The sequence below is a fragment of the Henningerozyma blattae genome, chromosome 2, assembly GCF_000315915.1.
Source record: "Henningerozyma blattae CBS 6284 chromosome 2, complete genome".
NCBI classification, from domain to species: Eukaryota; Fungi; Ascomycota; class Saccharomycetes; order Saccharomycetales; family Saccharomycetaceae; genus Henningerozyma; species Henningerozyma blattae.
In genome coordinates, this window is record NC_020186.1 from 127,170 (window position 1) to 140,372 (window position 13,203).

General features: G+C 35.7%; 5 protein-coding genes across 5 annotated transcripts; 4 read left to right on the forward strand and 1 right to left on the reverse strand.

The window, feature by feature from the left end:
* Positions 1 to 286: 286 nt before the first annotated feature.
* Positions 287 to 2,839, reverse strand: CDC13 (telomere-binding protein CDC13; the record flags this gene model as incomplete). Its single annotated transcript, XM_004178376.1, has 1 exon — positions 287 to 2,839. One exon carries the CDS (start codon positions 2,837 to 2,839, stop codon positions 287 to 289), a length of 2,553 nt encoding a protein of 850 aa, XP_004178424.1.
* A 345-nt stretch (positions 2,840 to 3,184) lies between these two features.
* TBLA0B00630 (uncharacterized protein) lies at positions 3,185 to 4,735 on the forward strand (the record flags this gene model as incomplete). The annotated part of the gene is made up of 1 exon (XM_004178377.1): positions 3,185 to 4,735. The coding sequence occupies one exon, from the start codon at positions 3,185 to 3,187 to the stop codon at positions 4,733 to 4,735; it is 1,551 nt and encodes a 516-aa protein (XP_004178425.1).
* Positions 4,736 to 5,419: 684 nt separating this feature from the next.
* Positions 5,420 to 8,935, forward strand: CHS1 (chitin synthase I; the record flags this gene model as incomplete). The annotated part of the gene is made up of 1 exon (XM_004178378.1): positions 5,420 to 8,935. The coding sequence occupies one exon, from the start codon at positions 5,420 to 5,422 to the stop codon at positions 8,933 to 8,935; it is 3,516 nt and encodes a 1,171-aa protein (XP_004178426.1).
* Positions 8,936 to 9,181: 246 nt separating this feature from the next.
* Positions 9,182 to 9,628, forward strand: DTD1 (D-tyrosyl-tRNA(Tyr) deacylase; the record flags this gene model as incomplete). Its single annotated transcript, XM_004178379.1, has 1 exon — positions 9,182 to 9,628. One exon carries the CDS (start codon positions 9,182 to 9,184, stop codon positions 9,626 to 9,628), a length of 447 nt encoding a protein of 148 aa, XP_004178427.1.
* Positions 9,629 to 9,960: 332 nt separating this feature from the next.
* DUG3 (glutamine amidotransferase subunit DUG3) lies at positions 9,961 to 11,070 on the forward strand (the record flags this gene model as incomplete). Its single annotated transcript, XM_004178380.1, has 1 exon — positions 9,961 to 11,070. The coding sequence occupies one exon, from the start codon at positions 9,961 to 9,963 to the stop codon at positions 11,068 to 11,070; it is 1,110 nt and encodes a 369-aa protein (XP_004178428.1).
* Between the last annotated feature and the right edge of the window lie 2,133 nt (positions 11,071 to 13,203).

Consider the following 13,203-nt stretch of genomic DNA (forward strand, 5'->3'; position numbering starts at 1 on the left):
TGGTCCGGCCGCTGGGCGGGTTTTTTGAAGCAAAAGGCCTCTCGTGGCGCGGCGTGTGCGGCGCGTGTGCGGCGGCTGCGGCGTTTGCGTGGCGGGGTGCTCATGTTGGCGGGGAAACGGAAATCAGGGGAGCGGGAATTAGGGGAGCAGTCGCGAAGGCCAGGCGGCAGAAATCACGGCAGACCAGGGGTGTTCGGGTCGTTATATATGATACGTAAGGCCGTATATGCGGTGTGGTTATATACGCGAGGATCGGCGGGCGGGGTTGCAGATCCGGTTCCGCGCATCACTGCACACGGGAGAGCGAGCGCCGCACACGCTGCAGCAGGCTGGGCCGGCGGGCCGGCGGCACGTGCAGCTCGTGCAGCTCGTGGGGCATCGTGCGAGGGGTGCGTTCGGCCGGAGTGGAGTGCTCCGGCGGGGCCAGCGCCGGCGACTCCGTCGGACCACACTGGGCCGAGCACACCGTGGCGACCGTCGGCGGCAGCGAGTCGGCCCGGCTGGCCAGCGGCGTGGCCAGAGGGCTGCCTGCCAACATGGCCGTGTCGGCGGCGGTGTCACGTGCGCGCAGCTCGGGCTCGTCCTGGTGGTCGTCCGGCGCGCCCATGTCGCCCAGCAGGCGCAGGTAGTCTTGTCCGGAGGCACCATGGTGCTGCTTGGGGGTGTCCGGGGCGGTGGCGGCGGTGGCGGAGATCGGCGCGGTGTTCTGGCCGTCGCCGAGAATGCGGTTGTAGTCTGCGACGGACTGGTGGTAGTCCTTGAAACGGTCTCTGAGGTCCGGTTCGGTCATTGTGGGGTGTGGGGTGGCGTGGGGGCGTGGGGGCGTGGGGTTCTGTGTGTGGAGAATGGCGAACAGGGCGGTGCCGATGCCATGGCAATTGGTCCGAGCCGTCGCCTTATATACGGCGCTACCCGCGCTACCCCGCACAGGCCGGAGAAGTGAGCCTACATTTCGGAGTGCTGCGATGACGTCACTGCGCCTGTGGCGATCCACTCGCTTCACTCGCTTCACTCGCTTCTTTCGCTCCACTCGCTCCACTCGCTCCACTCCTTCACGGCAACAGCCCCTCCTCCAGCACCACCGCCTCGCCCGCCACACCACCGGGAAACTGTGCGAATAACTCTTGAAACACCGCGTCAGCCCTGCCTGCGGAGCCTCCCTAACCGTCGCCCGGTACAACTCGCTCACATTCTTCCTCCTCTGTTCATCCCCGCCTATAAACTCCTTCACGGCCCCAAAAGTAACCACTCTACATTCTCGCCCTATCAAATTCAGCTTGTTGTTTCTCAGCACAGCCTTGATGCAAATCTCACAAACAATGCCCTTTGACGAAACATTGCTGCCATTCGCAGCTTTCAGCTGATCCAGGGATCCTCCGTCTTGTCCCTTGCCCAGAGTCGCAAACCATTTCTCTTGCAATTCTCGTTCAAATAACTCGTAGAAATTCTGGTACATGTGAACTCTAAAGCTATTGGTTGCATTGAGTTGTTTACTCCAGCTGATGACGTAGTTGTCCACCAAATACGCTTGCTTGTATCCCTGTGTGTTGACTGTGAAATCGGTGAAACACAGCTTGTGGTACTTGCTGTTGGGCAATTGATCTGGTTCGCACGATAGTAGCAATCCAATCACTGTGTAATAACGTGCATCTGTACCAGCCCGCAATTGACTGAAGGTGATTAATTGGTTCTTCAATAATGGTTTGTTTTCTTGCACATGCTCTTGCTCTTGCTCCTGCTCTTGCTCTTGCACATGCCCCTGCTCCTGCTCCTGCTCCTGCTCCTGCTCCTCTGTACGTCCCGCTCTCCTGGGTCGAATCGAATCCACTCGCCAATATACTCGCTCGCCCATCTCCCCCGGTACCTTACTTTTCGTTATCACCACACTAACATCCCGATTCAACGCATACAACTCCAACGTCCCGGAATCTTGAATGGTCGCTCCAAACAATCTCCGGATCCTCCCCACCGCATCATACATCACAAGATCCATCACTTCATCGCCATTCCATGTATCACAAACAATCCCAAGTTTCATCACCCGGCCTTCCAATTCTTGCAACGTCGAAAACTTGCCAGGCTCCATCCGTACAATACGACAATCCAACGTCACCGTAGCCTCCAACTTCTTACTCGCCAACACCTTTATGGCCTTCTGCATCAATCCTTCCTCCACTCGTATCCTTTTTTTCGGTAATCCAATCATCTCAACTTCATTGGTTTCTTCAAAATCGTGGCATGAATCTATCTCCTCCATTCGATTAAACAACGGATTCATCCCATTTTCCGGCTTAACCGTCGGCATTCCAGAAAGTGGGATTCGAAGTCGTTCCCGCTTGGCTAATACAATCTCCAGTAATCTCCCCATCTCCCGGGCACTACTACCACTCAATCGTTGCAACGGGAACTCCTCGTCTCGTTGTATCAATTCTTGCAAATACCTAATTACACATTCATATCCTCCCTCTATCAATTCCCTCCCTTCAATAGGATCAATCTCTTCCACTACATACTTGCCCCTCCCACCACCCCGCCTTGCAAAAACACTTCGTACCAAACACAATTGTTTATCATACACATCGACACTCTCATCGACACTGCCCAAGTGAAATACTTTACACAACAGTCTTACTACCATACCTACCAACTTGGGGTGGCCCTCTTCGAAACTCATTGTAATCTCAACATCACACGCATTCAACGGAACAACAACCAAGCCATACTTTTCCTCATCAACAATAATCTTCTTGAGATACCCGTACATTTCAACACGCACGCCATCTTGCAAATCCACCAATCTTTTAGTTCCCCTATCATACACCTCTTCTATTGCAATCATCTTTGCCTATTGCCTATTGTATAGTATCTATATATATTGCACTTTGCACTTTGCACTTTGCACTTTTTTTTTTTTAATTTCAAATTCCGATGCGCCTCCTAAGGAATTTGAACTACCTTGCTTTTCCAGAATAAACATATCAAGAGGCTTCGCCTTCCAGAGACCTTTTCTTTGCATTGTTGCAATGACTTTTTCCCCGAGTTTGCTTTTTCTACATCATACGCTGCTTGCATCGTCCAAGGTTTGGTTAACGTAATATCTACTATATATAGTTGAACTTTTATATTCACTCACTCACACTCGCACTCACACTCGCACTCACACTCGCACTCACACTCACTCACTATGAAAAAAAAATATCGTAACTCAAAGCAATCCCCTTTGGCAAATACACCTGTCTCCCAACAAGATTTATTCATTAAAGCTACAGAGTATGAAGAACAAGCAGAAAGATGGTTCCTTTCAGATATTAAAAAGACTTTACGAAATTACCTCTTGGCGTATGAATTCTATGAAAAAGCTCTTCAATCGAATTGTTCCCCTTCCATTGAATGTACATATAATATCCTGTATAATCAAACACGTCTACTCTTGCAAATTCATAATGATTATATTGCTACAGCAAATGGTACCATTAATGTCTTACAATACATTAATATGAAAGATATGCCAGATATTTCCATTCTTATTCAACATACATTACCAGAATTGATTACCAAATTTGAATCAATTCATTCAACTTTCCCACAACTTGTTGGTTGGGATTTAGAATTTAATTTGATTGTTTGTTATTTACAATTAATTGAATCTTCCAATAAAGATATCTTGCCAATTACTGATAAATTTATTCAACTCTTTCATCATTCCATTAAATTCCAACTAGATGAATTACATGAATTAGAAAATATCTTACAAGACCATGAATCTTCTTCTTCTACTTCATTGCAACGTGATACTATTGATAACAACGATCCGTTAAAATATGATGGTTCAGGTATTCGAACCAATCCTCAAAACAATACAGATATTGATCAAACTTCTTCAGAATTGATGGAAGTATCAGATCAAATCACTTATCAAACTCTTACAGATACCATCGTATATGGTTATAAATATATTTCTACTATCATGGAATTGTTGATAGAATCTCGGTTGGATGATTCTCATGAATTAACTATTATCCAATACAATTATTTACAAGATTTGATCAATATGTTTCAATTACAATTGAATGATATTGTACTTACAACATCAAATCAATTATCACAAACTCAATTACAAGAAATTATTATTAATCGGTTACCTTTAGAAGGTTTAAATTTAATTGCAACTGATAATATTGATGCATTACAAGATTTCTCAAACGATAATTTCCAAATAAATGACCTTTCAACTTTATCTCCACAACAATTCGTTGATTTATTAATGAACAAGATAGATGTGATAAATTTTGCCATCTCTTGTTCTGAAGATAATCAATCTTTCGAACTTCAATGGAATCTATGCAACATAATGAATAATTTATTAAATTCATCTAAATCTCATCTAACAGCTTTAAAAGATGCTATAAGTAAATCACCACTGTTGGCTGATAAGTTATCAAATGTCGTTTTCCAATTATGTACCATATATTTAAACACTTCAGAAAATGAAATTAGAAGACGTAATTTAAAACAAAGACAATTAAATGAAACTAAAAATGATGATACTACTACAATTATAAAGACTATTACCATCTTGAACAAAAACGCTCGTACATTGTTAACTAATTCCATAGCTATTGCTCAACGATCATGTGGTTTACAAGAATATATACTCGACAAATTGAAACGTAATCATATATATTTGGAGTGTCGAAATGCTTTATCTCAATTAGAGCAATCTCCAGCAAATTAAAAACTCTCACCCTGACACATTAGAAACCCCTCCGACACATTTGTTCGATAGATTTTATAAATAGAATGCTTACTTCAAAGGGGGTCTACTGCCATTGTTTCAAGATTCCTATCGTTGTTACTGCTTAGTTCTGATATGTTTTGTTTGTTTGTTTTTTTGCACTGCCTTAGAAGCACGGCGCATAGAACTTTTTCTTTTTTTTTTGTTCTTTTTTTTTTGTTTCTTTTTTTTTTAATTTTTTTTTTTTTTTTTTTTTTGAGTACTAAAAATAGTAGCATATATGAATTTTCGCATATTATTTCCAATAGAGGTAAATCTTAGAGTGGCTGGCAGAGTTGCCCGATCCGGCAAGTAAAGTGATCTTAAATGGTAATTACAGCAGGTGGAGCTGGGGCTAATATTTTTTCATACCTCATTTTTTTTAAATTGTTTCAAAAAGGGCATCGCTTGGTTAATTAAAGTCTCATCGGATTGATATATCTTGGTGTTTGATTCATTTGTGTTTGAGATTGATATATTATTAACATTATTTTGTCACTTGAATTATACATTTTTTTTAAAGTCTCGAGACTTTTCTCTTATTTAAGCTTTATATCAACTATTTTTTTAGCGTCACAATAATCTAGTGTGAGAGATCAACAATCTTTTGTGATAGATTAGAATTATTCATTGTAGTAATTAAAGATGAATAACTACTATAATAATAATAATAATAATAATACAAATCACAACGTAGGCGGTAATGAGAACAATTACAATGGTTATGATCAAGACCAAAATGTGACAGATCAATACGCAAACAACAGTTATGACTACGATTATGATTGTGATTATGATTACAATCAACAGGATTATGAGCAGCAAAATTATAATCAACAAAATTATAATCAAGATAATAATAACCAGCAAAATTATAATCAACAAAATTATAATCAAGATAATAATAATAACCAGCGAACTTATTCTAATAACAACTCCAATACTAGAAACCAAAATAATAACATTCTAGCTAATGGTACCTCTTATAGCGATATATTCATCCAAAATACTTTAAATGATAGTACACCAACGTCTCAGACAACATTCAATACTAATAATAATATTCCATCCAATTCACCAATTCATCCAGCACCACAAATAAGACCAAATTTACCAAGAATTAATGTAGTATCTGCCACACCAGACGTTCTAATTAATTCACCATCATCTACACAATATCAACAACAGCAACAGAATCAGAATCAATCCTATAATGATGATAACTTGTATTATAATCATATTAACTCAAATAATCCATATAATTCTCAGGACAATAGTATATTGGAAGTTGATCAATCTTCTAATGATTTTACAAATACAACTGATACAAGACCAATTTTAAATGCCAATGAAGAAAATATTTCAATGTCTAGAAATCCAACATTCAGTAAATATGTATATGATGATGATGATCCTTTGGATACTCCACTGCCGCTTTCCTCCAATGCAATTGAAGATCCAGAGGTGTTTTATGTGGATCAGAATGGTGATAATTATGAATTGAATACTTATTTAGATAGAGATGGAAATATGGTGGATCCCTATACAACTATGGGTACACCTCAGCAACAAAATGATGGTGATTATTACGGAAATAAACTATATTCTTCAAGAAATCCAGACGACATTCGTAATAAATATTCACATGTAGATTTAGGTGAGTATGAAGGGGTTAATAATTCAAGATTAGACCTAGTAGATAACTCAGACGATATTACTACATTACAAAAATTGAAACTATCATCTGCTATTTCTTCAAGATCATCCATCGTGTCAACTTCAAACTCATCAACTGCAGAATCAAATGATAATTTATTAAATGTAAAAGAATTTAATATTGAAAATGTAAATACTCCCAAAAGAAGAAATACTGTATTGAGGAAGTTTAAATTATCAAACGGTAATTTTGTTTTTGATTCTCCAATTTCAAAATCTTTATTAGGTAATTATACTAATGCAGTTGATAATGATGTTAATAACTTATCAAATGAATTTAAATTTATGAGATATCAAGCTATAACATGTGAACCACAATATCTACAAACCAATTTTTTCTCTGTAAGACAATTAAATTATCCAAGACCAAGACAAACTGAAATGATGATTGTTATTACAATGTATAATGAAGATCATATTCTCTTGGGTAGAACTCTGAAAGGTGTGATGGATAACGTTAGGCATATGGTGAAGAGACAAAGTTCCAGTGTTTGGGGTCCAGATGCTTGGAAAAAAATCGTTGTTTGTATTGTATCAGATGGTAGAGCGAAAATTAACGAAAAATCATTAGCTTTGTTGAGTTCTTTAGGTTGTTATCAAGATGGTTTCGCTAAAGATGAAGTTGATGATAAACCAGTTAAGATGCATGTTTATGAACATACTACAATGATGAATATTACAAAAGTTACTAAAGATCATTTGGAATTGAATTGTGATCAAACTACTGTGCCAATTCAATTATTATTTTGTTTAAAGGAAAAAAATAAAAAGAAGATTAATTCTCACAGATGGGCATTTGAAGGTTTTGCCAATTTATTAAATCCAAATATTGTTTGTTTATTAGATGCAGGAACAATGCCAGGTAAGGATTCCATTTATGAACTATGGAAAGAATTTTTAAATCCACAAGTTGGTGGTGCGTGTGGTGAAATCAAAACAGATCTTGGTAAAGGTTTTACTAAATTGATTAACCCATTAGTTGCATCACAAAATTTCGAATATAAAATGTCCAATATCTTGGATAAAACTACAGAATCAAATTTCGGTTTCATTACTGTCCTGCCAGGTGCATTTTCAGCTTATCGTTTAGTTGCAGTATCTGGTGAACCTTTGACTAAATATTTTTATGGTGAACATATGGAGGAAGAAGAAAGTAAAATGCATTTTTTTTCATCAAATATGTATTTAGCAGAAGATAGAATTCTATGTTTTGAAATTGTAACAAAAAGAAATAGCAATTGGTTATTAAAATATTGTAGAAGTTCATACGCATCAACCGATGTTCCTGAAAGAGTTCCAGAATTTATTTTACAAAGAAGAAGATGGTTGAATGGTTCATTTTTTGCCAGTATTTATTCATTTGCTCATTTTTATAAAATTTGGACTAGTGGTCATAATATTATTCGTAAATTCATATTGAATATAGAATTCCTTTATCTTTTATTCAATACTATAATGTCATGGTTTTCTTTAAGTTCATTCTTCTTAGTCTTTAGAATTTTAACGTTATCAATTGCTTTATCATATCATTCAGCATTTAATATACTTTCGGTAATCTTTTTATGGTTATATGGTGTTTGTGTGTTTTCTACTTTTGTTCTATCCTTAGGTAATAAACCTAAGAATACAGAATCCTTTTATGTTATTACATGTGTTATCTTTGCTGTTTTGATGGTTTATTTGATCTTCTGTAGTATATTTATGACCGTCAAATCTTTTGAAGAGATTGTGAATGAAGGTAATATAACATTTACAAAATTAATGTCAACCAAGACATTTCGTGATATTGCCATCTCAATGATGTCAACATACGTACTATACGTTATCAGTTCACTAATTTACTTACAACCATGGCATATGCTTACAAGTTTTATGCAATATATTCTATTAAGCCCCTCCTATATCAATGTCTTGAATATCTATGCGTTCTGTAACGTGCATGATATTTCATGGGGTACTAAAGGCGCAGTTGCTAAAGCACCATTGGGGAAAATTACTTCAGGAGAAGATGGTACTTTTGATATGGAAATTTTAATTAGTAGTACTGAAATTCAACAAGATTACGATAAGTATTTGAACATTTTACATGCTAAAGTTGAAAAAGAAGAAACTAAAGAGGTCAATTTTGAAGAAAAGAAAGCTGGTTATTACGGTCTATTTAGATCACTAGTTATCATCTTCTGGGTAATTACAAATTTCATTGTTGTTGCATTAGTTCTTGAAACAGGTGGTATTGGTGATTATGAAAATATGCACAAGATGAATGATACCAAGGTAGAACAGATTGATAGTAGTGTCACTGTCAGGCTGCTATCTCCTAGAGCATCTATTTATTTTGCAATTGTGCTATGGCTAGTTGCTTTAAATGCTCTTATAAGACTTTTTGGCTGTGTCATCTATATGTGTAGTAGAATCTCTTTCAAGTTTAGATATAAGGATGCTTAATTTTATTCCGCAGTGAAATTAAAACCAAATTACTCTTATCCGGGAAAATTTCCTGATATGGTAAAGGCCGCATCACCACCGCCCATTTTCCAATAGCATTAACTGGATTAAAAATTTATAACAAATATATATATATATATGTATATAAATAAATAATTTTTCAGTATATTAAAGGCAACTCGATAGACAGACAATCAAATAAAAAAAACTATTTATTCTTTTTAAATCTACACTTAAAGAGGAAAGATGAAGATTGTTTTACAAAAAGTCAGCCAAGCTTCGGTAGTAGTTAGTGGTAAACTAGTTTCAGAAATAAGTAAAGGATACATGCTTCTAGTAGGTATTAGTGTAGATGATACTGAAGAAGATGTTAACAAGTTGAGCAAGAAGGTTGTAGGTTTAAAGATATTCGAAGAAGGCGATAAGTTTTGGAAAAAAAACATTAAGGAAGTCAACGGTGAAATTCTTTCAATTTCCCAATTTACCTTGATGGGGCGTACTAAGAAGAATAAACCAGATTTCCACCTTGCTCAAAAGGGTGACATTGCTCTTGAATTGTATAATAAATTTTTAAAAAACTTAAGGGATGAAATGGGTGAAAGCAAAGTAAAAGATGGCGAGTTCGGAGCTATGATGGATTGTAAATTAACCAACGAGGGTCCCGTCACTCTCATTTTGGATTCTCAGAATTGATATTGAGTTAATTAAAATACTTTGGCAAGTAAGTTACTTATATTAAGCAAGATTATAACTTTTAAAACCTCGATTTACAAATTGTTAGGTGCACGGATGTAACATTCTCGGTCTCACGTGAAAATTTCAGAAATTGCGCCACAGTGGAACCCTATGTGTGCTATTTCTATATATCATTATATACATATATATATATACGTATATATATGAAGATAAAGCATCTGTCGAGTTCTAAGCTTTTTAAAACTTACATAGCTGTTTAATTATCTACTTGTAACATATCATTCTAAGATTATCATCAAAGCTACAAAAATTTTACACATAGTTCCAAAATGTGTAGATTCCTAATATTCAAAGGTAAAGAGCCTATACAGTTGTCTCATCTTTTAACTAGGCCTGCACACTCTATTATCAATCAGTCTTTTGATAGTAGACTACGATTGGATACACGCCGACCAATGAATGGTGATGGTTTTGGTGTTGCTTATTATCCTATGGATGAAGAATTGAAAAAAGATGGGCCATGCACTTTTAAAGCCATCACTCCAGCATGGAATAATGAAAACTTAAATGTTTTGGCTGAAAAAACTAAAACTGATTTAGTATTTGCACATGTTAGAGCTTCGACTTATGGTATTTTAAGTGAAACAAATTGTCATCCTTTTAATTACCATAAAATTAGTTTTATGCACAACGGTGGTATATCGAATTTCAAGCTTATTAAGAGGAAGCTAATCAATTTTATTAAAGATGAGTACTTAAATTTTTTACAAGGTAGTACTGATTCAGAGTGTGCATTTGCATTGTTTTTAGATACTTTAGATAAGATGGGGATTGATACCAAGCAAAAAGACAATAAGCCTATCGGAGACGTAGCTATGAGAGAAGCCCTATTAAAAACCATTGGGTATTTAAAGGACTGGGCAAACGAATCAGTAGCAAAAGCTCTTGAAAAAGGTGGTGAAGATGCTGCAGGAATCTCTTTAGAACCATCATTATTAAATTTTGCTGTAACAGATGGCGACAATGTAGTTGTATCAAGATATATTGCATCTGCTACAGATGAAGCACCTTCCTTACATTTCAGTTGTGGATCCAAATTTGTTGAAGTGAAACCTGGTGAATATCGTATGGAAAGAAGGGGTCGTGATCAAGCTGTTGTCATGGTTGCAAGTGAGCCATTAACATTTGAACGTGGAGATTGGACAGCAGTTCCTACAAATAGTATTTTAAGTATACGGAAACAAACTATTTTATTACATCCTATTATTGATGAATATTATAGAGCTAACCCTGGCCATGCTCGTTCTGCTGCGTTAGCTGAAAACTTAGGTTTAATGGGTACCGTACCAGTTGCCTCCAGAGTTGAAAAGAACGTTCCTCCATTAGAGAGAGAAGGGAGAAGTAGACCTAGCCATCATACTATGTTTGTTAATTCTTAATTCTTAATCCATAAGTTACACCATTTGTGTATTTTAACTGCAGTCTTAGAATAAGCAATCCTAAAAGAACAATATAGTAAAACTAATGTTACAACACTAAGAGATTGGTTAGTATCTGGAAATAACTAAATTTGGATATCTGAGCTTAAAAAATTCCTTAAAATAAAGAATTTCTTCATAATCTCACTCAAATCTATTATTTAGTAGTTGCTTTTTCTTGAAATGTAGCTCATTTGTATAGCAAATGCTTATTACAATAATGGCCAATATACAAAGAAATTTACCCAATACAGTAGGTTAAAAAGCAAGGTCTTGTTAAAAACGAACCTTCAAATAGCAATGGTGTTTAAATATAAAAATATCGAATAATTATATACTAAGAACAAGAAATTGTTCAGACTTAAATTTAAGCGAATAAATTTTTGGCACTCTTAAAATATTGTATAATTGTAACTTGTAACAAATTTTAAGTTTTGTACAAAATGAAGCAATTCTGTCTTTTAAATATTTATTTATAATTGTTTTAATATTTTAAAATATTAGAAAAAAAACAAAAACATATATCTTTCATAGCGTAAAAATATGAAAAACAAATAAAATAATCAAAAATAGTTACAATATACATATTCTATGTAATATTGGAGAATTCATATAGTAAAGAATTTTATGTCAACTAATTAATTTACAAGATTTTTGGAATAAGAAGAACTTATTAAATCTTTAGCTTGAACAATAGAAGTTGGCATTTGAGATGAACATTGTATGAAATAGGAATTTAGTAACCTTAAAAGCACTATTATAAAATTTTATATATATTCAGAGAACTATTTACAAGCACAGATGTACTGGATACAAATTTGAATAGAATAATGTTTTTTGTCGATTTAAAATACCATCATAATGGTAGTTTTAATACTATATAATTGATAAGATGCATATATCTGTATATTTAGATTCATATCTCTACGCCTATTTCAGAGCTGACAACTAGAAGACATTGTACTATCAAAACCAAAGTTAAATATTCTAATATATAGAGATTATTGTGTTCTTCCGGTTATAGTATCTAAGGAAAGCTATCTTTTAATAATTATGTATTGATCTAAAATTGTCCTTTCTTAGTTATTATATACTTATATTTTCAATAATCATTGAACCTCGAAACTTTACTTTATTCACCGCACAATACATTTAGAAAAGCGTTTTACCTACAAGTGCTATCAGGTTTTCAATACATACCATATTCTGCATTAAAATTTTTTTAACCCTAAGATAACCCTAAATGTAATAATCACAATAAAAATTGTAATTCTGAGTTACGTTTTCTAAGGATACTGTAACCACTAGGCTATATCTTGAAAATTAAATTTAGTGAGTAAATTTATGAGAAATATATTTGCGCCATTTATCGATATATCCAGGCTCTTGAAGTTCAGCATTGACGGTAGCTAAATATGGATTTAAAAATATCTTAGCACATCTTTGAAATAATTTTCAATGGGTTGAAAATTGAGATAAAACCTAAAAGGAAAGGAAACACTGGTATTTGGAAGAGAACAAAGCCACTAGCTATCCTTGAACTATGCCCTAAGATAATTCCAAGTTTAGAAGGATAAAATCCACAAAAAAAAGTATGAGTAGCCTTAATAATTAACTTTTGACATACATCCCTTATTATCCTAAAGAGGAATCATAATAATTGGATATGAAAAAGAACCGCAACCACAGAAATTCGCGTATCGATGATGTTAATCTGTTCTCTTGAGATCTCGCGTAGATCCTATCCCGAAACGGCACAGCTACGCGCTGGTCTCAGCCAGCCGACTGCCGGAGTTTCTTGCCTTTAGCCTACACACTTTTCTCTGAAACATATCGGTAATTCTAGCTGACAGATTCATTCATTTTTGGGACAAGGGCTACATTGTTCTTGGCCAAAAAAGTTAATATTATTATTTTTACATAATGTAATTTAAGTCTTTCAAGTCTTGTGATGAGGATGTACCTGAACGCGATATGTTAGAAATGGTGGGACTAGTGATATGTTCAGGCAACTAGAATAACCTAATTTATTCCTTAGTTATCGATTTCCTTCTAATTAGATTATCTTAATGTAAAATTCTACCAGATTTCAAG